Source organism: Salvia miltiorrhiza, chromosome 4 (assembly GCF_028751815.1).
Source record: "Salvia miltiorrhiza cultivar Shanhuang (shh) chromosome 4, IMPLAD_Smil_shh, whole genome shotgun sequence".
Lineage (NCBI taxonomy): Eukaryota > Viridiplantae > Streptophyta > Magnoliopsida > Lamiales > Lamiaceae > Salvia > Salvia miltiorrhiza.
In genome coordinates this window covers 39,596,085-39,623,728 of record NC_080390.1, presented here as the reverse complement: position 1 = coordinate 39,623,728, position 27,644 = coordinate 39,596,085, and the positions used below count along the sequence as shown (strand labels likewise).

General features: G+C 39.1%; 2 protein-coding genes and 1 non-coding gene across 3 annotated transcripts; all 3 read right to left on the bottom strand.

Annotated features, from left to right (window-relative positions):
- Window positions 1-5,051: 5,051 nt before the first annotated feature.
- TRNAL-AAG (transfer RNA leucine (anticodon AAG)) lies at window positions 5,052-5,132 on the bottom strand. The gene has a single exon. It is a non-coding gene; the product is annotated as a tRNA-Leu (tRNA).
- Window positions 5,133-10,913: 5,781 nt separating this feature from the next.
- On the bottom strand, window positions 10,914-13,053 carry LOC131021608 (malate synthase, glyoxysomal-like). Its single transcript, XM_057950865.1, has 2 exons — window positions 12,526-13,053; window positions 10,914-12,450 (listed from the first exon to the last, which is right to left on the bottom strand). Exons 1-2 carry the CDS (start codon window positions 12,910-12,912, stop codon window positions 11,137-11,139), a joined length of 1,701 nt encoding a protein of 566 aa, XP_057806848.1. The 5' UTR covers window positions 12,913-13,053; the 3' UTR covers window positions 10,914-11,136.
- A 3,694-nt stretch (window positions 13,054-16,747) lies between these two features.
- LOC131021607 (protein PLASTID TRANSCRIPTIONALLY ACTIVE 10) lies at window positions 16,748-26,302 on the bottom strand. Its single transcript, XM_057950864.1, has 12 exons — window positions 25,494-26,302; window positions 24,695-24,754; window positions 24,542-24,571; window positions 23,899-23,972; window positions 22,849-22,930; window positions 21,660-21,733; window positions 21,421-21,487; window positions 20,748-20,840; window positions 18,904-19,080; window positions 18,774-18,824; window positions 17,692-17,843; window positions 16,748-17,331 (listed from the first exon to the last, which is right to left on the bottom strand). The coding sequence occupies exons 1-12, from the start codon at window positions 26,211-26,213 to the stop codon at window positions 16,887-16,889; spliced, it is 2,025 nt and encodes a 674-aa protein (XP_057806847.1). The 5' UTR covers window positions 26,214-26,302; the 3' UTR covers window positions 16,748-16,886.
- Between the last annotated feature and the right edge of the window lie 1,342 nt (window positions 26,303-27,644).

Genomic DNA, 27,644 nt, shown 5'->3' with positions numbered 1-27,644 from the left:
TGATGGGCCTTATGATTAGGCCTCATTATATGAATTTTCACATATTAGTTACAAATTGGGTGAACGTACAATTATGTACTCAAAGATTTGCCCTTACAAGATAGTAGATGCTAATAAATACGGAAAATATTGCTTTATTGTAATACTATCGTCTAATCCGTCGAAATTCAACAGGAATTATTTTATGTCGTCATCTATAATTATTTTATGTTATTTTTATTATTATAGCATATGAAATAGTTTATATATAAATTATTTCTTTAATTAATTTGATATGATCAAATTAAATTAGTAGTACAATATTTGAAATAATATTAATCTTCATCACTTTCGCCAATTAAATGTAGGTTGTGATAATAGAAATACATTTTTATATAAATATTCATTTAATGAAGTTTATAAAAAGTTGATGTGGGATTGAAGATTTTAGAAGAAGAAAAATATGTAAATTTGAAGTATGATATGATGTACGATTGATGTGTCGCATCTGCTATTAATCGTAAATCGATAATATTTACTCCATTCGTCCCTCAAACATTTTCCTTTTTTTCTATATTGGTTCGTCCCCAAAACATCTTTTGAACTCAATAGGTTTCTTTTGTAATAGACTAGAACTGCTTGAACTCAAGTGTTAGAGTTCTTTTTCTAGTTTAGTTGCTATTCTGAAGACTGAAGACTGAAGAAAGAAGGACTGAAGACCGAAGACTGAAGCTGCCGTCTGAAGCATCAGTTGAAGAATCAGTCTTGACTGATTACTTAATGCGAGCCACGTGGAATCAGCGGACTGATACTAAAGTCAAGTATCAGTTAAACATTCTTCCTCGGACTGAACCTCCAACGTTCAAAGGAAGCCACGCACTCCAGGAGTACAGCCGCATTAAATGCAGAGATCTCAGGATCGTCCTTTCTCTGCAGAGGTCATTCCTTTTTGGTGATTACCTTTTCAGAGATGTCGCATCTCCTGCTCTTCAAAGTAGTCGTTCTCACCAAACAAGGAACCTCGAAGATTGAAGTTTAGTTGGCAAGTTTTCAAACCTCTCTTCAACCGACCGAATTGAGTGTTTGTGTGAAAAAGGAGTTTAGAAAGGTGTTCAGTCTCCGTGAGGTCCTAGTGCCCAGTGTGTGCTAGGAGTGATAAATCCAACAAGGTGTGTTGGTACTGAAGATTGGATCTTCAGTTGTTTCGATTGTGTGCACCCGCAAGCACACGTTCAGGTTTGTGCACCCGTAAGCAGGAGCATCGGTTTGCAGTGAACTCGTAAGCACTTGCCCAGTGAAGTTGTTGGTCTGATCAACCGACCGTGGATGTAGGAAGTGTTTTCCGAACCACGTAAAAATCTCTGTGTTATTTACAGTTTTCAGTATTTACTTTCTTACTTGTGTTATTCCCTTCTTAAACTGAAAACTGATTAATATCAAAGAGAAACCCAAAGACTGACAACGTGCTTAACTCACAGGCTATTACGAAATAAAAGTTTTCCGTTGCGTGTATTATCAATCTAACTGATCTATCATCTGATAGTTACTAAGATTCATAACATCTCTTTTTATCAAACTCGACGGAAGTCTTACGTGTATCAGTTAAGGTCTTTTGATTTAACTGATAACTCCTTACTGAAGAGTATTCAGTATCAGTCGTCAACCCTGTTTTGGTCAAAACTCTTTTCAGTGAATAGGTTGTGTGAGTTTGTGTTTGAAGTTTCGTTTTGACTCTTTTAAAAGTCAAAAATAGCCTATAGGTGTATTTCCCCCCCTATACACCTATTTGAGACCCTCCGGACCTAACATCTGCCAAATCCTTTCGAGCCTGCTGCAACTTCATGATAGATAAAGAATCGTTCTTTTCTTGAAGCCCTGCAATCTGTCTTTATAAAGATTCTTATTCCGATGAGTATTACGTCGATTATGTGAAGCCCAAATAGATAGAGATTCAGAAACCGCCATGAGTCTATCCGTGATGGATATGCCTTGAAGATTCAACCAACAATCGCGCACCACATTTGGGAGGTCAGGCTCCAGACACCGCTTATTCTCAAACTTGAATCTATGACTCACAACATGAGAGGTGACACTTTTACACTTAAGAATAAGAGGAACATGGTCCGACATGGGTGCGGTTAGAGCCGACAGCATAGCGTTAGGGAAAAGACTTTTCCAGCTCATATTCGCCATCCCACGATCCAATCTCCTCCACAAAATTTATCTGCCCTCCGACCACGAGACCAGGTGAACTGATATCCAAGAAGAGGGATATCCCCAAGACCAGAATCCATGACAGCCGAACGAAAACCCGAGAAAAGCCAATCCAGGTAATCAATGCATCCCCTTTTTTCTCCTGGATCGAGGAGATCGTTAAAATCACCGATAATAATCCACGGGAGAGCATTAACAGCCGCAAGTCGACGAAGAAGATTCCAAGAATCGCGTCGATGGCTTCTGTCCGGAAAACCATAGAAACTAGTTAACCGCCAAACCTCACTATCATCAGTAACTTTCATATCAATATGGTTTTGCGAGAAACCAATGAGAGAACACGTAGAGGAAGAACGCCATAACATACATAATCCACCACTTCTGCCAACACTATCGATAGCAAAATGCCCTTCGAAATGTAACAACGAACGAATGTCCTCCATACGGTTACGTTTCACAAGAGTTTCACATAAAAAAATAAAATCCAGTCTGTGAACTCGAACAAGTTCACGCAAAGTAGGAACTGCAAGAGGTTGGCCCATCCCCCTACAGTTCCAACTGATGGTATTCATTGGGTCCGGCCGACTCCGGCACCAGAGCCCGCCGATTGAGAAGAAAAATCATCGTTAACATCCTCGGGAAAGCCAACAGGAAAATTAACCGATGAGTGATGTAGAACAAGAGCCAATGAAAAAGTGCCACGTCGTCTTTTACGGTCATCAATGAACCCTAAGAGTGGGCCATCAATCTGCATTAACTCTTTTCCAGGATCTTCGGGATTGAAATTCTGAAGAGCCAATCTAGTCAGATTCTTAGTGATTGCCTCTCCATAATTATCGGAATCAGTTATGGAAAGATTTGGATCCCGATTTTCGGGAAGTTTCTTTTTCAGATCCTGAAGCCGTGACTCGATCTCAACCCTAGCACCAGCCGCCTCCGTGCTAGGGTTTCCACCATCTTCAACATGCAACCATTTGTCGCCGGCAAGATTCAGCCCCAAGCGATCCGCAGCTTTTAGACCAACGCCTCATTCTCTCGGCAAATCCTTAGCGTTAGCATTAATTAAACAAAAGTTTACAAAAACTTTCTGAGTGACCAAGCCGACCACAGAGAAAACAGAAGATATTGAGCCTCTCATACTTGAATTTGACAGTAAACGATGTACCATCTTTATGCTTGAGTTTCTTGAATCTTTTTAAAGGATCATTGACCCGAACTCCGACTCGGATTCTCATATATTGACGCCACACCCCGGAAGAATTGGTACTATCGTATTCCATGAACGTACCTATGAAGTTCCCCAGAACTTTACCCACACCTTCCGTCAAAAAACCAGCAGGGAGATCGTGGATTTGGATCCAAAAGGGTAGAGAATCCAATGGAACAATAAGCGGAAATTCTCATTTTTTCAGCCGATGAAGAATCAACGGAAAATTACCAAAAGTCCAAGGGCCCCCCTAGAAGACCCTTAACAAGTCCAGTTCGTGGAAAAACTGGAAAATAAATCTACCCTGACCAATGCTTTTCTTGAAAACTCCCTTACCAGGCCTCCAAATGCTAGCCATTCGACTTCGCATGAGATTGAAGTTTATAGTCTGATCCGTGAGGAATCGACCAACCAGACAAAGATCGAGACCGATGAATCTCCGGTGATATCATCATCAAGGAGCAATTCGTCATCTTCATTTGAAAGGTTAAGTCAGCCATCTTGTCCTTCAATAAACAGCATGGAAATAACACCACAAAAGAAAACCAGAGATAAAAACAAAACTAGGGTTCTCAACAGAAGAGAAAAAACGGAGGTTCTCAACAGAGGAGAAAAAATTGCATACTGCCTAATTAATGGCCAGATTTTGATGTTTTAAGATTAGGGGCCAAAAATTGATTTTTGTTCCTCATTATGGCCATTTGGGTAGATTGTTTCAAATAATAATGTGGTATTAATTTAAATATTTAAATATTACTTTAATTGTACTAATATGTTGAAGTAATATATATTTATAGTTTGTAACCTGCAAAAAAAAAAAAGAACTAATACAAATACGAATGAGATTTAAATTCATATTTCACAATATGTATGTAGTAAAATACCGGTTTCCTTCAACACAATTTGTTTTTAAAAATCGATTATATCTATGAAACAAATATTTTTCAAGCTACGACACCGATAATGTTTATTCAGTAATTTCTATAAGAGTTTTTGTTATAGTGATTGAGATCTGAAGATTTATGTATGGAACACTTTGCACGTGTTAGGGTTTGTTCAGTAATTTCTATAAGAGTTTTTGTTATAGTGATTGAGATCTGAAGATTTATGTATGGAACACTTTGCACGTGTTAGGGTTTGTTGGCCCATATTCTTCACTTTTGTGAGGATAGCTGAATAATCTAAAATATGGTGCTTCGTTTAATGCAACTGAGATCATTGAAAACCAAAAGCATGAGCCGAGTCAATGCCATAGTATTTTAGGGAAAGGAAAATAAAACAAGTTAAAACAAAATATATTTATTAACTATTAATATTTCAAAGTCGAACCCCTAAAAAAAGAAAGAAAAAATATCAAAGTCGAAAGTGTGTGCATTTAAACAAAAAAATTGTCATGATTTTCTAGTTTAAATATATAATTAACACATTAAACAATATTATATTAAATCTGGCATAAAAAATAAGAAAGAAAATATCAAAATCGAAAGTTGTGCATTTTAGAAAAAATTGACATGATTTTCTTCTTTAACTATATAACTAACAATTAAACAATATTATATTAAATCTGACATAAAAAAATAAGTAAGTTTAAATATATATTCAATACATTAAACAATATTATACTAAATCTGACATAAAAATATATTATAATTGTTGAGAGTGGGATTTGAACCCACGCCCTTTCGGACCAGAACCTTAATCTGGCGCCTTAGACCAACTCGGCCATCTCAACTTATGCTTTAAATGTTATCATAAATTACTTTATCCATATGTTAAATTTCTAGTAATTCATAGTATTAAACTAAAATTCAAACTAACGAGGCAACAATATGATAACTTAAAAATAAAGAGCCTGAATTGCACTAGCATCTTTCAAATAATCGCTGCAAATATTTTTTTAAGTTAATTCAGATGGCGTAATTTATTTCATTTATATTAGAGCGGACCGGATTCGAGTTTGCGCGCGGGTTAGGTACATTTGGCACTATTAGTGGCAAAAGTACAAATAGAAAAAAAAATCAAGTAAATCGGTACACTTGGCACTATTAGTGCCAATAGTGCATTGCACGAATGGTACAAGTGATCATATTAGTATCAGTAGTGTCATATACTTGTGCTGATACATTGTCTTATCTTATAAAGATGAGTGTAGTTATATAACTGATGAGGGGTAGGATCCCCTGTCAGCGCAGACCTTATATATTTAACATTATTATGTATATATATGTGAATAAACTGACAGTGCAGACCTCGAAGGACCAAAGAAAAATCTATTGAGGAGTGGTATTGAATTACATGGAGCTAGCCTGCACAGCACTTGAAGCATTACCGAAGGGATAACGCCTGCGCAGTCGCGAAGGGACCTTGACCGCATGAATTATTGAGAGCGCATTCATGAGGGATCACTCCGACTGGGGTCAGTGCAGACATGTTGCGAAGATCGACTGCGCAGCCCGTGACCATTTTCTGACAACAGGCGAAAAGCTGCTAGTTCGTTATATGAAGGACAATCACCAATGATAACGACACCTACGCGGAGGTCGTGCATGAGGAGTGCGTGTGTAATTGAAAAGACTGATGTACCATCTTTCCATGTCGTCTATAAATACTACACTTAACCATTGTAATAGGGATCCGATCTTTACTTCTGATTTTACACTTTCCCCTCTGTAATCTGTTGGTTGAACATTTAAAGAAACATACTTGGAGAAAGTTAAAGTTACCGGTGTTCTTATACTTCAGGTCGATCTCTATCTTACTAAATGCTTTCATCGTAGAGTTGATGAGTCTGTGTCTTACCAATAACCATTTTGAACACTTTCCTGTAGGGTTTATATTCTCCATTTAGGGTTTAAATTTCTCATTCAGGATTTAGATTCTCCATTTAAGGTTTAAATTCCTCATTTAGACTTCAATAATCGAATGATACTTTTGGCACAAATATTACCATTTGTGCCAAAAGTGGCAATTTACTTGGTTTTTTCTTTAATTTTTGTTGGTAATTTTGGCACTAATATTGTCATTTGTGCCAAAAGTATCAATATTAGTGCAAAAAGTACCAATTTACTTTTTTTTTTTGCTTTATGTTTGTACTTTTGGCACTAATATTATCATTTGTGCCAAAAGTACCATTTACTTAGATTATTTTTTCATGTTGATAATTTGGGCACTAATAGTGCCAAGTGTACCTAACCCGTGCGAAAACCCAAATCTGATTCGTCCTAATTAAGGGCAAAACAGTTTTAAAACGTAAAAAATAGTCAAAATTTGTGTTTTACTGTTCAAAATGGCTATCTTAAAATGGGACTAAAGAATAAATGTATGAGGGCAGTGATGGGGCCAACTTATCCACAAAGATATTTTGATATTTTTGATATCTACCATTAAGATAATGTCTCAGTCTGCTGCAAAAAAATGCTTATGAAATTTCACTTCCATATACTCCCTCTGTCCGCGATATCGTTTCCACATTTGCCATTTCGGTCCGTCCGCGATATCGTTTCCACATTTGCCATTTCGGTCCGTCCGCGATATCGTTTCCACTTTCATTTATAGAAGTAGGGTCCACAAACTTCCACTTACAACAATAGTGGGATCCAAACTCCACTCACTACAATATCCACTACTATCTACTACTATCCACCACTTTCTTAAAACCCGTGCCGTCCACAATATGTAAACGATATCGCGGACGGAGGGAGTATTAATTACTATTACTATACACTATTGGAGTAATAAACAAGAGTACAAATTTAACTTGTTAATGACCCCTTGAAAAATTACTGTCACATTTGTTACAGAGGGTCCCTGCGTTACTGACAGGGTTTGGATATTGACGGTTCTATTAGAACACCCACAATTATAGAACTTCACACAAGCACTTAAAAACGGAAAAAAAAATGTTCCTTGTTGGGTCCCGTTGGGGTACTGAACTGTGTGAGGGAGGGGTGGGAATACATTAGTAGGTTATTTTTGTCGATAAAATTGAAACTGAAACTAATGTGAATAGTGAGTGAAAGATCAGTTTAAGAAATGGTTCAAGGCTGAGACTGATAATGAGTCACTCAGTTAACTTCAGTGTGAGGAACTAGTCGACAAACTGAAGTTCAGTTAAGGGTTCAGTCTTTTCAGTTTTGAAATCAAAGTAGTGTTAGATATCTTACTGACTGTCTTCAGACTTGTCATCTAGACTGATGACACTTAGGCGAAAGCGATTTGAAATAGCCTTTAGTGAAATAAAGTATCAGTTTTAGGGTTTATCCTTTAGATTATCAGTATTCAGTATATGTCAGAGATGTGCACAGATATGAACTGAAAAACTGAAAGTACTAAAGAACACAAGGATTTTTACGTGGTTCGGAATACTGATTCCTACATCCACGGTCAGTAGATCACACAGACAATTGATTAGGCTCGTGCTTACGGGTGCACAACAAATCTTCAACTGAAACTTTTCAGTGTCAACACACTAGGTTGGACTTCTCTTCCTTAGCTTACTAGTGCTAAGTAAACCACACGTTTAACTTGCGGGTGCTAAACAACCTAGTGTTCAGACAACTGTCTCGAACACTCTCTCAAACGCTCTTTTCTCACTCTTGAAAAGGGGTTCGAATTTCAACTAGGATTACTGAGAACAGGCTCTCAGTAATCAGTTTTTAGGTTAATGATTATGAAAGTATATGCCTAATAAAACTAAGAGAATGTATGTTATCAGTTAGACTGATAGTTACAACGATGAGTATTCTCTTCTTCGATTCAAACTGATTGCAATGAATTTGCTGAGTCTCGAGTTCGACAGAGTTTCAGCTTATGCGTTGAATCGGTGAAGAATGATGTTGATCCTTGAGCTCTATTTATAGACAGCGTCCCGAGAAAGATCCGTTGGAGGAGGTCTATCTTTAATTTTCTATCATTGTGACTCATATTCAAATTTGAGCTTAGGTCCTCAGTCTTCGTCCTTTCTTTCGTAGGAGAGGGTGTTACAGAATAAAGCAGCACGAAAGGGGAAACTTCGTATTCTGAAGGACGATTCTGCAGATCTTCGTATTAAATGCAATTGTACTTGCTTACTTTCCACGTGACTTCCTTTGAAGTGAATGAAACAACCTTAAACTGAGAATCAGGTTGGGACAGAGAATAAGTCCGAGGTTTCAACTGATACTTTACTTCAGTATCAGTCTCTGCTTTATCCGACGTGGCATGTATAAGTGTTTTCGTAACACTGATACTTCAGTATACGTGTCCTTCCGTATGAGTCAGCAGTCTGAGTCTTGGTCTTCAGTTTGACTAGCACTTCAGTCTTCGATCTTCAGACTTCAATTCTTCGATCTTCAGTCTTCGGCACTTTAATTTTCAGACTTCAGCTCTTCAGTCTTTAGTCTAGCTAAAAACATGAACTCTAACACTTGAGTCCAGAATTACTCTAGTCTAGTGAAAATAAACTACTCCCTCCGTCCCAATAAAAGTGGCCACATTTCTTTTTTGGGTGTCCCATTAAAAGTGGCTACTTTCTAAAAATGGCAAAAGTTTACTTTAATTAAATTAACAATTACTCACTAATTTGGTCAACAATTGTAGGCCACTTTCTAAAAATGTTAAAATTACTCACTAATTTGGTCAACAATTGTAGGTCACTTTCTAAAAATTACTCACTAATTTTGGTGGGTCACACTCAATTAAAACATAACAATCCTCTTCTTAATCTCCGTGCCCAAAAAAAAGTGGCCACTTTTATTGGGACGGAGGGAGTAAGTGTTTTGGAATCATCAAAACAAGGATATTTCTATTAATTTTCCAACATTCCTCCTTCCTTTGTAATTTTGAACTTAACAAACCATCGGTAGAAATGAAGGATGGTGAAGCCGAAGTAAATGTCTATAATTTACAAAAGATAAAAACTACCCACTATTGTGTTAAATCAATAAAATTGACGTGTTGAAATGTAAATGGGAACATTTTTTCAAATCATATGGACACAGGTTATGGAGTCAAGAAGTGGTATTTGAAAGACATACAATGTAAACCGATGGTCTTGTGAAACCCGACCGATTTAGAATACTTTTCGAATAATAGGTTAATAAGGAGATAACTCGTGTCAAGATCTTAGTATGAGTGTAGAAAACTTTGTTTAGGGTAGAGTTCTCCCACTTGTCGTAATCCGACAAATATTTAGAGGCAAAATCCCACAATTGAAAAAATGGTTAATAGCCAGAAAATACATGAAGTTTGCCCGAAATTGCAAATTGCACACGAGCTTAAAAATTAGCCCCAAAATACATGAACTTTTAATTTAAACGCAAATTGCACCCGCGTTGACCATCTGCGTGAGCGTAGTTGATGTGGCAGCCGGAAATTGCAGACGTGGACTTCCCGTCGGGCATTTAAAATGACGTCGTTTTTGTCAAACTTTTTTAAATAAAAAAATTAAAAAAAAAATGTGAACAGAAGAGATCGGTGCGGTGGTCGGCAACACCCGGCGACCCCATTACCGCTGCACAAATCAGCACCAACCGTCGACGACACCCGACCGCCAACGCCCACCTCGCCATAATTTCAGACGCCTAACGGTGGCGCCGCCCGGCGCCTCCCCTCTCTTTTCCAACCTATCTCTCTCCCAGACTACCTCTCTCTAACCCTCGATCTCTTTCCCTCTCTCTGGCCCCTCTCACCCTCTCGGCCATCCGACGTCGCTCCCCCTGCTTCGGCGAGCATCCAGCCATCGCCGCCGCTGCGCCCGATGTCGTCTCTTCCGCCCGGCGCGAAGTCCTTCTTCCTTCGATCTGGCGCACTCCTTCTTCCAACACAGCTGCTTCACTGCCTCCACCCATTTTTCAGATCTGGCGGACTCCAAATTTTCTCACAGAGGCGCACTTTTCAGATCTGCCTCCACCCATTTTTCAGATCTGGCGCACTTCAAATTAGCAGTGGTCCTCCAGCTCGGCGCGGTCGCTGCTCCAGCCATCGCCGCCGCTGCGCCCGACGTCGTCTCCTCCAGCCCGGCGCGGTCTCCTTCTTCCTTCGACTAGCAGCAACGGGTGCCGCTGCTATCACCTTGGCGGACAACACAGCTGCTTCGCTGCCTCCACCCATCTTCCAGATCTGGCGCCGCCGCCACCCCTGTTTCTCCGGCGAGGGCGTCGCCTGCCTTCTCTCCACACCGGCGCCGTTCAGATGCCCCTTCCATGTCTACCCCCAAATTTACTTCAACCTCTTCTATTTTCCATTTTCCAATTCTTCAACCAAAAAAAAAGACAATTAATTAATTTATGGGCAAAACGACGTCGTTTTGCCCACGTGGCTTACCAGCGTGTACAAAAAGCCACGCAATATGCCATGTAATGTCCACGTAATCACCGGTCAAACTTATTCCTCGCCGGAAATTTCGTCGTGTGCAAATTACAACAAAATTAAAAAGTGGTGTATTCTGAGGCTAATTTTAAAGGTCATGTGCAATTTGCAAATTTGGTGATAGTTCATGTATTTTTTGACTATTAACCCTTGAAAAAAAGGTTAATTACATGAATAATCAGATCATATTTGCACATTTTTCTCCTTATGGATAATATTAATTACGTACAACTAAAGCATACATTGTAGGGGCGTTGATACAAAATACTCGCACCACACGGAATTCCATCATGACGATCAGCAAACATTAATTTATTAGCAGCAAACATCAAAATGAGAAGAGTGAGATGACGACGATGATGGAGATGGTGACTAAAACATTGGAAATTTCAGAGCCTAGAAGAAGCGAGTGGATGATGGACGACGATGTGGTTGTAGGCATCAAGCGTGAGAAAATCGTCCAAGACCTGCGCCGTGCATTGCCTGGCGAAAATCTTGCATGCTTCTCTATACATCCCCTTGTTGAATCTCTCCTTCCCAACCTCTTTCTCAATCCTCTCCATCTCCTCTTCTACCACCCTCCCGAAGAGCTCCGCCGTCACCTTCACTCCGAGGCCGTCGCCGTCCAGCTCCACGCCGTATTTCAGCCACTGCCAGTTCTGCACCCGGCTGATCTCCGCCGTGGCCGCATCCTCCATGAGGTTGTAGAGCGGCACCGATCCGCTCCCAGTGAGCCAGGCCGCCACGTACTGGATCCCCACCCTCGTGTTGAGGCGGAGCCCCTCCATGGTGCGGACGCCGCGCGGGATCTGCAGCAGGTCCTCCGCCGTGATCCCGGCGGCGTCCTCGCGCCTCGCCGACTGGATCTGGTTGGCACTGCCGCCCATGTTGCTGTCGAACACCTCCATGATTGCCGGGATGAGGCCCGGGTGGGCCGCCCAGGTGCCGTCGTGGCCCGCCCGGACCTCCCTGAGCTTGTCCCTCCTGACGAGCTCGAGCGCGGCCTCGTTGGCCTTGGCGTCGTCCCGGATGGGGATCTGCGCGGCCATCCCGCCCATGGCGTGGACGCCGCGGCGGTGGCAGGTCCGGATGAGGAGGTCGGAGTAGCTCCTCATGAAGTGCTGGGACATGCCGACGAGGACGCGGTCGGGGAGGAGGCGGTCCCGGTGGGCCTGGAAGGTCTTGACGTAGCTGAAGATGTAATCCCAGCGCCCGCAGTTGAGCCCCACCGAGTGATCCCTCAGCTCGTACAGGATCTCGTCCATCTGGAACACCGCCGGCAGCGTCTCGATCAGCACCGTCGCCCTGATGCTCCCATTTTCTATACCGGCGAATTTCTCGGCCGCCGTGAACACGTTGTTCCATATCCTAGCCTCTCTGGAATGCTCCATCTTGGGGAGGTAGAAGAAGGGGCCTTGGCCTTGGCCTTGGTTGCGGCGGAAGGCGGACCAGTTGTGGAAGAAGTAGAGGCCGAAGTCGACCAAGCAGGCGGTGGCGGGCTCGCCGTCGATGAGGATGTGAGCCTCCGGGAGGTGCCAGCCTCTGGGGCGGACGAAGAGCTTGGCCGTCTGGTCGTTGAGCTTGTACACTCTGTTTCTAGCTGTGTCGTGGTAGCTTATTGTGCCCCTCACTGCGTCTCTCAAGTTTATGTGGCCTCGCATCAGATTCTCCCAGTTGGGCGACAGTGCGTCCTCGAAATCAGCCTGTCACTTGAGAATAAGCACTACGACTACGATACATAAAAAGGAAGAAGGAATTGAAAGAGTGAAGAAGTCGACCATGAAAACTTTAGCTCCAGAGTTGAGGGCGTTGATGACCATCTTCCTCTCGACGGGTCCAGTGATCTCGACGCGGCGATCAGCGACGGCGGGGGGCGGCGAGGCGCAGAGCCAGTCGGCGTCTCTGAGGGGCTTGGTGGCGGGGTCGAACCCCGGCACGGCCCCCTTGTTGTAGCGCAGCTTAGCCTCCTTTCTGCAATCCATTGCATACTTGATATGGTTCCTCAACTGCCTCTGCAGAGTCGCCACAAACTCAAGGGCATCCTTGGTCAGAATAGTCGCAAATTCGGCGTCGTATCTTCCCCTTATGTCCACACCCTCCGCCACATCGTACCCCACAATGCTTTTCCTTGTTTCTCCTTCAACGAGCTTTCCAAAACCCACCATTTTTCAGCTAACTAGAAGAATTTGATTATATGGAGAGGGTGGGAGGAAGAGAGCCTTATATAAAAGGAAGGGGCGGCAAAGGGATATGCTTGAAATTGAATTGCGTAATCAATCGGATATTTGTCAGCTTGGGAATGGAATGGGATATGTGTTATGGGTGTAGCGTGTTGGTTTTGATAATCGTGCCACCCTCGGGAAATGCATTTTGCTTCGGATATCACTTTGTCTGTATGCTCAAATCAATTTTAACGAATTGGACCGATTAATTTGGTTGGTTTATTTATTTCTATTTATAGAGGGAAAAAATGATAAATTTTTTAAATACATACTTATGTGAGTTAATATTCTCTTTTTGATTTGTCATTTAAATGAGCATTTTTTTAGTTAGTATATTTATACAACACAAACATAATAAATGAAATTCTTATTTCACTCACTTGCACTTAATAATTTTTTTTTAAATTCGTATCATTTTTAAGTGAGTATTGAAAATATATTTACAAGGAACAATGAGAATATAATATATAAAAATATTAAATATTTATTCTAATATCAAAATGAATTTAGACGAGTCATCATCAAGTGACAAATGGATAAACTTATAGGTCCATCTTTTTTATTGGGTGCAATCACAAAGCAATCTTACTCAAGTCCACTGCTTAAACTTTTCCTTTTTGTAAATAAATAAATTAATGATGTGGTGATCGGCCACATTAATAAAAAACCAAGATCCCATGGGGAGGGTCAAATAAACCACCCTTTTTACCCAAATCAAAGGACTTGCCAATATTTGAAATCAAATTTTCATTAAAAGCATAATTTCAATGTAAAAATCACATAACTTTAAGATAAAATCATGATAAGGTGAATTGTCAATGAATTTAGCTGAAAGAACCTTAAAAAAATGAGAATCAAGGTTGTAACTATGAATGACCTTCTGAATCCAAGTAGAAGAGATTGTTGTGATAGCATTACAAGTATAATCAAGAGCGTTACACTGAGAAAGAACATCAACTTTGTTTTCTGAACCTTTCTTATATTGAATCTCATATCCAAACCCAAAAGTGTAGTAAGCCATTTTTGTTGCATATATAAGATTCATCACCTTTTGTTCAAAAAGGTATGTCAAGACTAGTTGATCCTATAAAGTTGGTATATAAAAATAAATTCTTGAAAATTGGTGTTAAAAATGGATTTTAACTAAAATTATGAATTTATATGCATTTAACCCTTGATTAAAAGCATAAGAATTTCTATGTAAAAATTCTGAAACTTTATTTTTTCTTTCCTCTTTTACGTATTCTTAGTTTTTATAAACTAATAAACATATTGTCCTTTTTCTTTTTAATTAATTCCTTCGAAGTTTAAAATTAATATTTCAACAAAAGGAGAAAAAGATGGTGGAAATTCGAATTTGAGTAAAAGGAGATTGAAAGAAAAGGTTACGACAAAGTTGGTCCTTTCCGACTTCCAAGATTAATTACTCTAGGGTTAATTACGCCAAAAACCATGAACTATACCTCCATTTCCAAATTTACCATGAACTTTGTTTTTTATCAGCAATTTCATGAATTTAAAGGGTTGATCAATTTTTCCATGCTTTTTTGCTCCGGTGAAGCTCCGAGCTGAGATGGCAATTACGAGCTGACATGGCGCCTACTATGACTGAAAATTGACACATGGCAACTACGGGCTGACATGGCGCCGACAGGGCACTGCCCTCTGCCGCCGCCGCCCTGCCACCCTTCTCCACCACCATCTCCAGATCAGCCACCCTATGCCGCCGCCCTCTGCTGCGTTCTCCCACCACCACACCAGATATGCCGCCTTCATCTTCCCCCTCGCGCCACCACCACGCTAGATCCACCGTCTCCCTCCCTCCTCCCACCCCCAAATTGAAACCCTAGGACCGCCTCAAACACATTACAGAACCAAAACAATTAACATCTGGAAAATCAAAGCAACGAATTGATGCAAAATTCTCGAGTTATCGACCAAGCGAATTGGCTATCGAGCTCAACAATGTCGCAATTGCAGAACACGCACCAGAGGCGATTCTGGTGTGCGAGCTCGGGAAGGATCGGCATCGGAGTTTTGAGGAAGAATTTGACGTCGTCGGAGAGCTTCGATTGGAAGCGCGAGAGGAGGCTGGAAAGCGAATTTACAGGCCTCGCAGAACACGAATTCATGCGGTTCGTTTCTGCTCTTCTTCTTCTTGTCGCTTGAAATTGAGTTCGCCGCTGTCTCCCTCCCTCCTCTCACCACCGGCGCCGCGCCACAGATCTTAATTTCAGAATCGCGGCGGCGGCGCACGACCTGGTGGCGAAGATGTGGCCCTAGGACCGCCTCCCTCCTCCCACCGCCGCGAAAATCTGACTCCAGCGAGCAGCAGACTCCCTCCTCCCACCGCCAAGCGGTCCCGATGACGTTTAGTGAATTTCCCGGCTAAAAGGCATGGTTGGGGCTCAAAACGACGTCGTTTTACCCCCCAACTAAACGACGTCGTTTTGATTCAGTTCCGGCGATGCCATGTCAGCATTCAATTTGGGGATTTTTGAAAGTCATGGAAAATTGATCAACCCTTTAAATTCATGGAATTGCTGATAAAAAACAAAGTTCATGGTAAATTTGGAAATGGAGGTATAGTTCATGGTTTTTGGCGTAATTAACCCATTACTCTATTGAGAAAAGTTTGAGAATAAAACCAAACCTACCGTGGTATTCCAAAATCCAATTTCCAAATTTTCCTTCAAAAAAATAAATGAACATATTCAAATCGTCAATGCTAAGCAAAATATAGTTCACATATCTTGTCAAAAATAAAGTGTTTGCGGACGTATTACAGTATAACAGAAAGGTAGAAGATAAGAATAACAACGAATTAAATTGAATGGAAATTACAATAAAATAAATTCGTGGAAAATAAAAAAAGTCTAGTTACGGAGAGTTCTCTATCTGCAAGATGAAATACCTCCACTAATACTCACAGATTAAAGGTGTCGTCACCAAAGAGAAAAAGCCTTTGTCTTGTAGGTAACAACACTGCAAACAAACGGCCTCGACGAACTTAAATAAGGAGAGAACAGAACTTCTAATATGTAAAGTGAGTATGCAGAGTGTGTGCCTGTGTGCAATTTTTATAGTATTTGAAATGCAAGAGTGATTGTCCTATTTATAGACACAGTTCACTTATAAAAAAAGTTTGCAGGCTTTAATTTCGTCGAGAGGTTACGACGTAAACACTATCGTCTCATCATGGCCCGATTGAAATTTCCGTTGTTGTCATCAATATGTGGAGGTTACCGGCGTAACCCTCACCCAACCCATTATGACGGGAGGTTTCTGGCTGTTGTGGGACAATTCTTGTTGTAGTTATGGGAGTTCAACGGGTGGGCTCTCTGGACTAGCTATGGGGATGGGATCCTCATGTGCAGGCCCAACGTGTCGGTCGTCGATCTTTTGGGCCGAGTAAATCAATGGTTCAAAATATCCAATGTAATGGAGTCTATGATCTGACCCAAAGACCAATTGTTAAGACTCAAGATCAAGTCCACAGCTCACGAGGTCGGGCATTAAATTTATTTTTAAAATGCTTATCTCTTTATCCCACCACAACTCCGTATTTCAAGTAAAAAACTTTAATCAACTATTACTCACCGAAAATCGATTTGAGTAAATAAATATTATTTACTTAAAACATAAATCGATCTTGTATCATTTAATTCTACAAAATTAAATATCTTTGTTACTCAAAAATTGGTCAAACATCGGTGAACTCATTGTCCAATTTCCTACATATCTATAGGAGGTAATATTTTTGGTTTTCGTATGCATATTAAGATGAAATCAAATATATACTAACTCCCCATGAAAGCTTATGAGATTTACCACATAATCTTTTTATTATGTGGACACGGAAATACAGTTTATATTCTATACAGCTACAAAAATGATATCGCAACCTCAGCTCAAAACTAATCCTCAAACATTCCCTCATCCGACAATCTCGGAGATTCAGTGCCATTGACATGAGGCTGGTTAGACACAGCGGCACTCGTAGAACCCAGAATGCTGTAATCAAAGTCATCATCGTCGTCGTCCTCATCATCTTCCTCTTCAGGGTCCCTGTCCGAATCATCTGCTTCATACTGCTCAGGCTTGATCCCAAGTTTCTCCCTCTGCATTTGCTGCTTCACGGCATCTTCATACGACATTTCGTACCAAACGGTTCCCTTGCCAACTATTGATTTGTTGTGAGTATCCGTCATGCGTTCTTGCTTGCTCTTCTCAGAGTTCTTGGGCTCCCCCCAGTAGTCGTAACGATACAATGCGCTATCAGGATCGTATCGGTCTTTTCCAAAGAAGCTCGGGTCGACATACCTGCCTGGCTCTTCTAATGGAAGCCCCAGAGCTTGACGGCTGCAAGTTATAGAACATGAAACTAAGTTTCTGCATTATGAAGGATAAAGCAATATTGGTGCAAGGGGTGTTTTTCATATATGCAGCAACAATGTTGTGATCACTTGCACAAATTAAAATAAATACGAATGCCGGTTGCTAGAGACCGAATGCTATAATAAAAGAGAAAAATGATTATAACATTTAAGCATTATTTAAAGAAGTGGCTTTAGTATTGGTAGGGAAGTTGATGAACCCCAATTCCAGAAATCTCAATTCTCCAAAATTCTCAACCAAACGCGCTCTTGAGAGAGTTTGGAAACAAAATATACCAGGTAACAGTAAGGGTAAATATGGAGAGAGTTTGGAAACAAAATATACCAGCTTATATCTCGGAGGAGAGTTTCTCTTTCTTCGAATGATCTACGCCAATGGATAAGGTCGTATTCATCCATTTCCTCATTTCGCCTCAACTTGGTAATTTTATATGTCTCTCCTCGTTCTTCAGCTTCTTTCCTTAGTTTGTTATGCAGCTATAATGAGGTAGAAATGAACTTCACAAAAGAATATTTTCTCAACATGATTAACTTACAGAAGTGATCGATATGGTACAGTAACATTTTAAGAGCAGTGGGAATAATCATCCAAGATGAGAATCTGTCAAGTAATTTTAAATGTTTTTGGACAACTGATGATAGTATTTTTATACTGCATGCTCCAAAATGAGAAGCAAGCAGACCGAGTTGGATAGTTTACCATTTATGGAAGCAATTTCATGTGAAGAAGACTAAAACGATAGGGGTACATGTGAATTCCACCCCAAGCATCCCCCACCACCCACCTGACTATACCTATTTGGCTTTCTGTAAAGTCGGTGGCCTGGGATCTCTAAGCAGACTAGACTCACAAGCTAATTGAAACTTTACTCTGATAAATCTCGATTCATGAACTCATGATTGACTATCAATCTTTGTAGTGCTCAACTCATAATCTCGTGAGTGAAGCTCGATATAAGCTTTGTTAGGCAGCTCGTAACCTAATTTATAATCTTTTTTTTTAAGTTTGGAAATAAAGCATTTATTGTATAAACATGTCTATTTAACAAATTTACTTTCTTTTTTATAATATTTCATTATTTGCATTATAATTTTTATTCATATATTCAACAGTAATTATTAAATAAATAAACCTTTTACCTATATTTACTAAGTATTTTTAGCTCGATTAAGTTTGACTAAGGTCCAATGGGTTAGTGAACTAAAGCTTGAACTTTTTAATACTTGGCTCGAACTCAACTTTATAACAAGTGAGTCAATCTTGAGTTTGCCAATACTCATTACATCCCTAGTGGCGGTGGAGGTGATGACTGAGTAATAAAGTCTGAAAAGAGTTACTGATCAACCTGAATCAAAATGTAATAGTAATAACTATGTCTACAAAGGAAAAAAGAACAGCAAACAAACCTGACGCTCAGCTAGTGCAGCTTCCAAATTAAGTTCTTTTACGCTTACTTTCTGCGAGTGAGTATGAGAAAATCTCACATAAATCATTCCATGGCATGGAAAGATAACATGGGAAGAAAAAAGAGATTACCAAAGTCACTCTGGGAACTGTCGTGTTCTTATATTTAGCTTTTCCATACTCTACGCTGTTTTCTTCATCAATTTCTTCTTCATCAGTCAATTCTGATAAGCTTTTGCCTTTATATTTATTAGGATTTGCGTCCATATCATCCAAGATCATCTGTTCAGCATTATTTATCTTCCATAGCTGCATACAACACAGAATACCTAAGTTGCACATTATCAAAGTGCCACATAGAACGACAGTCCTATTAACATTTTTACCAAGCTGAAATACATATCTATTAAAACAAATATAACATGACCAAAAACAGTAACAGTTGAGTTTGAGAAATACTATGATTTTTGGGATCATAGAAACATAAATAGAAAACATAATAACATGAATTGACATGTCCTGACCAGTACATGATGACATACAATGCACAATAATGACTCGATGGATCAAAAAAGCCAGAATAAGATTTAATCTGATGGAAAAGAGAACGCATGCATAGGAATTTAACGAATTTTGATTAGAAAATATCAAGGCTAAATACTAGGGTATGCGAGTTCAAATGCCTGAACATCCAAAGTCAAATTAGGGGCAATCAAATAATAGTTACAAGTGAGATATTTAATATCAAGACACTAAGAATACCTACTTTGGTAACGGAAGCTCAGCCCTAAGAATTTAGTTACATGTCTATTCAAAACTATCACAGGCATATACATGGAGAATATTACCAGCAATTATTCTCAGTACCATTCCTACAATTATTGGAAGCACTTTGTTGTTTTTTTTTTTTTTTTAGTAAGCCCACTTGCTTTCATAGTTCTCATTATCAAAATCAGGTAACCACTATCTCCCATTTCAAAATCAGTAATCCATTACTTAGATCAAACACTGAGGTAATCCATCTATCTCAAATATCAAGTTGACTTTAAGGAGTGCTATAGAAAGCAGTGTGAGGCTAAACTATTAGTAGTAATGTACTATTCAATAATGGAAGCAAATCGTATTCTTTTCCTTAGAATAAATTCCATAATATTCCACTGACTGAGGAGGAGTGAAGTGATTAGTCATAGAATTTAGATTTTTGACCTAAAAATTAATATAACAACCCAAATTAAGAACCAAGTAAGCAACAGAACAGCTTACCTAGTAAACTACAAGTAAATATGCTAGGGTACTTTTACTCCACTGGCCTATTTTACATAAATATAAACTAGGTGGATATGTGAATGTGAAGGGCCAACATGTCAGCATATGTGGGATATATCAAATGTATTCTCTCAAGTCAAAGCGTACTTCTGATTTTAACTGCTTATTGCCATTTGTCACAGTTAATAGTAGTATTTAATACTAATGCAGTGAACATTTACGGTTTACTTACTGAGCAAGCTAACCTTTTTTCTTTTAACTCATAAAAATTATGACAGGTATGTAACTACAAAAAGTGGCTCATGCCCTTATCCAAGTATAGGAACCAACTAGTCTTCTTGTATATAGAAAACTGGAAAACCCTTAAGTTTATAGGGGACCTAGATGCCAACATAATTCTTGGGCTAATTAAAAAGTTTGGTGTACAGTTAGATTTGAGCTTTAAGCAAAATATCTGACAGCAGGCAAACATGATGAATTTCAATGAGAAAAATATATGTATATCTTTAGGATTCGCCCATACTTTTTTGACATAGAAAGGCCAAACAAATCACTAATTAGTGAAATTAACAGGTTGCATAATTGAGCTATGGTCATCCTTATTGTATCCCACATGCACTTCTACATGTGATCAATAAAAGATCATATATTCCTTGTAAGTTGTAACAAATGAATGGGAGTGCTCTAAACTAAATCGAGCTTAAGAATACCTCATCGACGTATGGGTGGTTTGATAATAAAGGTTCCTCTTCCCATTTTATTCCAGGATCCTTTCTAGGAATCGGAGGTCTTCCACAATCACGCTGCATAAATGAAGACAAACAAACTACTAAACATAAAGTTTAAGAAAGCTTGATAATCATGATATACATATAATAGAGCAGAAATGGATAAGAATACGATTTGAACAACTCCAGCATTAAGTTCGAATAAACAAATAAAATAGGATTTGGATACTCATATACTTAAAATCTCACTATTGTCATATAAAGAATACATAGGATTTCCCTTAAGAATAGGTAATAAAAAAAAGAAAGAAGAAAGAAAAAAGAGCAGAAAAAGAACACACTGGATGAAATGAACTTGTCAGCACGTATTACCCAATATCTCCTAAAAAAGTATTGAAACTTGCACAACAAGTAATTGGTAGAAAAGACGTATCACAATAATACAAGAGAAATCAACTAGGTGGATTGCCTCCATTTCATCAGCTAGAACTCAGTTCAGAGAATGCACAGCAATTCATAGATTGAACCGAGTGATAATAGACCAGCATTTCATTATTGCTATATAGTACATGATAAAGAAAAAAGAGCATATAATTTCACTGGACAAAACAAAACTAAATTCACACTTGACATAAGCAAAAAGGAATTCACTCACACGTAATTCATCCGGATTCTCATCGTCATCTCGGTGAAATATAGGGGGGAAGTCAAATTTATTGAAACTGCAACAACCATGAAAACTGATGATATCAAAGAGCTGTTGAGTAAAATGCATTTATGGCATTGTCAATATATTCACAAAACGTATATAGATCCATAAGAGAGGAAACAGACTTTAGTTGACACAAGGATAACAATGACTCCAAACTGTAAATTGGAATATAGGAAGCTTACATTAGGTGATCTATATTCGGATGGAGAAACCGTAGCTCTATAGGAAATCGAAAACGATAAGGATCTCTTTTAGCCTGCAATTTATATAAGATTACTCAGCATGCATAATTTCTGGAAGGTTGCTGCTTAGCAATAACTTTAATGCCCAGATTGTGAGATAAAAGTTTTCAGCATTATTAACCCACAAAAGACATCTTCACATCTTATTCGAGTTTGAGAAGTTTGCTAGTTTCTCCTCATTTAAACACCCATGCAACCTTCTTCGTAAAGATAAAATAGCTACACGTAAAACTTTGCTTGCACACATTTCTTGGAACACAGAGATATCCTAATCTACAAAGTCTTATCACTTCTGTGGATAACATTCAAATTAGCAAGGGCAGTAGGAGTTGGTCCTATAGACTAAATAACTTATAAGCTCCTTCAAAGTTCTTGGCAAAATAAGCTCTTAAACAGCATATAAACTGTAAAAATAAGCTCCAAGAGCTTATAAGCTCTCCAAAAAATAAGTTCCTCCACCCCAACTTATTTTTTCAAAATCTTATATACAACAATCATTTTACAAATATTATTTAATCATAATTTGTTATTTCCATCATATACAGTTTCAAGTTCATCTCTCTTCAATTTTCTCTCTCTAACAAAAAATTTCTCTCCCTAACGCAAAGTTCACTCTCTAGCTTATAAGCTCGATTATCCAAACGCTTTCACAACGTATAAGCTCTTGACAAACTACATCTTATAAGCTCTTGAAACATCTTATAAGTTGTTGGAGCTTATAAAATCTTTGAAATAAGCTTAACCAAACACCCTCTAAGTCCATGCACCAGTGCTATACTCAACAATCTCAATGAGAACTACAATCTTCACCATTCATTTTCGGAAAGCATCAATATCATTATCTGCATGTGTTTGATAATGTTTCTCACACTTACTAGGTTTTATATCAAATCATATCGTCATTATGCTTTTTTCTTAATTAACCTTCCGTGTCATTATTTATTGCTTATATGCAAAAAGAAAGGAAAGTAATCTTTCTTGAGTCTTTCACCTTCTCGAACTAGTAATTTGTTAACTGCCAAATAGAATTTGTTTATCACACAAGTATGTCAAAATGAGTACAAATAAAAGTGCCTAAAGCAGGCTACAGTGATATATGTAAGAAAAGTTACAGTTAGGCACAACTTACTATAATCTCAACAAGGACGCACATCCCAACTTTAATGTGATGTCGGATCCAGTACCAATCATTACGCTTTATAGGAATCCACCTGAATTGTCAATTCAATATAATGGCTAGTGGTGAAAATTAGATAGAAGTCAACTAAGAATAAAAACAGTCACAAACGCATGCAATGTAATTGCATTTACAAGTTCAAGGAGTTCTATTTTGGGTTGACGTAATCCAAACGAATTTTCCTCAACCTAGCTACGAGCTTATCCTAGAAGTATTGATTAAGTAGTAGTTTACTAATTCCACATCCGATACTGCAAAGAAAACATGATTAACCATATGGATGTGAAACCAAACCATGATGATTTATTAATGTTAACTACCTACCTGTCAAAGTTAAAGAATCTGATAAACCATAACATAGGAAAGATAGCAATGACAACTTTGCAAATAAATTGCACATAAAACACCAGAGCAATTTGAATTATCATTTAGGTGAAAATAAGTACCCCCCCCCCCCATTGCATCTTGATGAAGAATGAAATTCAAACGATTTATAATTCAAGAATCTGAACAATAAAAAACTCCTATGAGAGGTATTTGATATTTGAATGGTCAGGAATGAGCTTTTTTCTAAAGCCAAAGATTTAGCTCTGTTCCAGGAAATGCATTTGACACCAATTTGTTTTGTCCAATCTTTTAATGTACTACGAGATTGTAAGACCTTGGATATTACTATCATCAGCACCATGCTGGGGCCACAGCACTTTAAAACACTACCTTCAGCTCTGTAGTCTGTGCTGACTTCTGGATTTCATCCCTGGCTCATTCTATGTCTACTACTTGTATTTATTAGGGACAAAGAAATATGTGATGTTTTGCAACAATTGGGACCTAAAGGAGAGGGCAAGCTACTCACATATTTCTTTAAGAACCTCAAGGTACAGGTTAAGCTGAATCCAATGTGAAGGTCTAATATTACGAAAAGACACTCACTGTTTGAACTTAAATAAAAGGAATCTGCACAAACAGTTTCTAAAGTATGTAAAAGGTAATAGTGCATACCCGTCATGGACACCTCCAATGTCGACAAATGCTCCTTGATAAAGATGTACTGCAGTTACTTTACCTGAACATATCTTTTAAAAAGAAGGAAAAGAATTACGAAGAAATTCTACTTGAATTCATATTTTCTTTTCATGAATATATTTACCATAATATGCATACATTGACAGTAGACAGTTAATAACCCAAATATTATGCATTCAATTTTTCTTTCATTGGAAAAGAAAATTTCTAAAGTTCGTATGTTGGAAATTGTGTCTGCTGCAATTTAATAGAATAGCTTACTTAATAGGTAACACCAACAATAAAAGAGAAACCAGCAAAAAGAATATATGAAGATAAACTCTAGATTCATTTGCGATGATAATCCAATATACCTAGAAACTTAAGTGAAATGGTAAAAAGAAAAAAACAAGCTTAGGAAACCAAGAAAATGTGCAAATTTGAAAGTCAAACAGCTGTATGTTCAAACATAATATATAGAAAGCAATTCAATAAAATAACAAGCATGATATTGAAATTTTCTTTTTTTTTATTAAGGAGAAACAAACAAACTATTAGAAATATGTAAGGAGAGAGAACTTGATAGAAATTGAATAATATATGAAGGAATCATAGAAAGAGCTGTGATAAATTTACTTACCAGTCCGGGGTAATAGAATGGAAGCTCATACTGCAGAACCGAGAAAAAAAAAAGAAGGAATAGTTAGTTCATCCATAATCATGCAAACTGACCTCATGACAGTGTACTATGTTAACTCAATGTATGAAATGAAAGGCACAGCATCAATATTACCATTTCCTCATTGTAATCCTTTCCCCTTTTCCTTCTTCCAGGGTAATAATCTTGGTCGTACTGCAAAAGTAACATACTTATGTGAAACTTTCCTGAATGGCATTATTAGAAAAGTTCCTCTCCTACACACACACACACACACACACACACAGTACACACAAAGTAAGAACATATGTGCCCTTTTAGATGTGACCTAGTCAGTGGAAGGCCGAATGGGTGAACTTGTGACTGAAAATCATGAGTTCAAATCATACTAAGGTCTTCTTGGTTGAGGCCATCATACAAGGCTTACCTAGTGTGAGTTACCTCTTTGGTGCAGTTTATGAACTATTACATAGGACAAGGAGCAGAGTTTACCTAAGCACGAGGAGCATCTATCGTTTTATCGTTATCACCCAACAGAAAAAGTTAAGGACACACATGATATTTTCTATCAGCATGCACCAACTACTCATCAGCAAGATTCAACAATTTTTATCATCATCATGAATTCAATCAAGAATCATGACTTTAGGAAACAAACGAATCAACACAATTCCCTTAATTATTGACTTTAAACACGTACTCACATTTTAGAAAAAAATGTTTAAAGATCATCAACTCATTAAAGAAACTGTACAAGTAAGCAACCAATTCAAATCCAGGTTTCCCATAATTCCATGCATATGCTCCTAATAGGAGAACCATTGTCCATTAAAAGCAATAAATCATTTTAACTGATGCAGTCAGAGCATCGATCCATAAACAATAGAACTGTAGGAAAAGAAGTAAAACCAAATGAGAGAAATCCAAAATCAACCTTATACGATTCCTCCTCCAAGCGATCCCTGTTTGCCTCGACCCACTCATTGTATTGCTTCAAGAACATATTATACCTCTCCAAACACATATCCTCCATCTCCGTCCCTTTCTCCAACCTCTCCTCCACCTTCTCAGGATCAACTCTCAAAGCCGAAAAGAACTTATGGGCACCTCGAATAAACTCCAACTCCTCCCTGTCAACCTCCCACCCCCTCGGAGGCCAATCCCTGGGAGGAACCAGCCCCAACACCAGAGGCCCACTCCACAGAGGCTCGAGCGGCTCCGGAATATCTCCCTTAATCTCAAACTGCTTCACGAAGTACTCATCCTCTGTGAGCCCCATTTCAGCGGCCTTCTGCTTCCGGTACTTGGGGGTGAGCATTTTGAAAGCCTCGATGGCTTCAGGGGTCTGAAGGGGCACTTCCTCGCCTTCATTGAGGGATTTGCGCGCGAAATCCGCTTCGGGTGTGAGAATTTCTTCCCAGGGAGCCCAGCCCCTCTCAATCCAGTTCCTTCTCCGAGCTTCCTCTTCGGACTCCTTCTCCTTGGGGCCGAAGGAGGCGAGAAAGGCGTCGTCGTCGCCGACCGGGTACTCGTCAGAGGAGTAGGAGCGGAGGAGATGGGGCTTCAACTTGAAGGGCTTGATGGATTTGTGGGGTTTAAGAAGGGGTTTTGGTGGGAGGGGAAGGAAGGTGGTGAAGGAGGAGAGGGTTTGCATTTTGGGGGTTTGGGTGGGACTGTTGTTTGGGATAGGGGTTTTTCAGTGGATAAAGTTAGTTTTGTTAGTTATGAAATGGGAGTCGATTTCCGGTAACTAATTACAGGGTTGCTGAGTCTATATATATTTCATTCGAATTTCCGAAATTGGGACGCAATGCGTTAGGATTTTTTTTTTTTAATAAATTAGATAAGTAATAAAAAAAATTAAAATCGATTCGAACTTTAGACTTCAGACCTTGAATATTAATCATTTACTACTAAGTCAGTGCGCGCACATAATACAATGTGATATATATTTTAAGATATAGTGTTTGATTAGCAAAAGACTTGAAAAATATTTTCATTTCATATTTTTATATGAAAAGTCATAATTGATACTCTCGTCCCACTATTATTTCATTCGGGCACCATTATTTAAGAGGGGGTTAATTAAATTTTAAATAATAGTACTCAAATGATTCTCAATTATTGAACTTAATTTTTTTGCATAAAAAAAAACATGACTTGAAATAGGACAACTAAAAATAAATAAATAAAATATAATAAAACACTTGAAATTGAATGGGTGAAGTATAATTTTAGAAACATAATACTCCCTCCGTCCCAATAAATGTGGTTATTTTCTTTTCGGCACGGAGATTAAGAAAATAATAGTTAAGTTTTAATTGAGTGTGGTTCACCAAAATTAGTGAGTTAATTAGTCATTTCTCCCACCTATCTTCTTCAACCATCTTCTTCTCAATTTCCACCACTCAGCCCCATTCCTTCAGTTCCGACGAGTAACAACAGGAGCCACCACCACCGGTCTCCCTCAATTCTCCGTCGTCGACGAAACTCGCCTTTTTCTCCAACGAACTCCAAAACCAAAACTAAATTCCTAAATCAATATCAAACCAAATTCTAAAACCAAAACTGAATCCCTAAATCAAAATCGAAACTAAATCCCTAAATCAAAACCAAACCAAATCCCTAAATCAAAACCAAACCAAAATCCAAAATCAAACGAACTCCAAAACCATATCCCTAAACCCTCAAATTTGTACAGTCAGCGACGGCGTGGCAGGTGTTGCCTCGCGTTGAATCTCCGGCGGAGGAGGGCAAAGCCGGCGTCACGGCGGAGCTGGAACGGCAACGCGGTTTCCCAGAGTCAGAGGTCCGCGGTCGTGGCTTCGTCTGTTGTGACTGCTGCTGCCACTGCTTCGTCTGTGGTCGTGACTTCCCGAAGTGGTGGTGGGCCTCATCAATGGCGTCGCCGTCAAGGCGACGACGGAAAGCAGGAGATGGCAGAAGGCAGGAAGCGGCAGAGAGAGAGAGAGAGATAAGCGCGAGATGACAAAGAGAGAGGGCAGACGAAGAGAGAGATGCGAGAGGACCAAGAGGCGGCAGTCGGCGCAGCGGCGGCGCTGCCATCGACCGGAGAGGGAGAGTG

Coding starts and splice junctions, on each gene's coding strand:
- LOC131021607 (XM_057950864.1), bottom strand. CDS start 26,213: ATGCAAACCCTCTCCTCCTTCACCACCTTCCTTCCCCTCCCACCAAAA. Junction 21,488..21,659: donor CCGAATATAGATCACCTAAT/GTAAGCTTCCTA, acceptor TGGTTGTTGCAG/TTTCAATAAATTTGACTTCC. Junction 18,825..18,903: donor CAGTTCCCAGAGTGACTTTG/GTAATCTCTTTT, acceptor ACTCACTCGCAG/AAAGTAAGCGTAAAAGAACT.
- LOC131021608 (XM_057950865.1), bottom strand. CDS start 12,912: ATGGTGGGTTTTGGAAAGCTCGTTGAAGGAGAAACAAGGAAAAGCATT. Junction 12,451..12,525: donor CTGGAGCTAAAGTTTTCATG/GTCGACTTCTTC, acceptor CTCAAGTGACAG/GCTGATTTCGAGGACGCACT.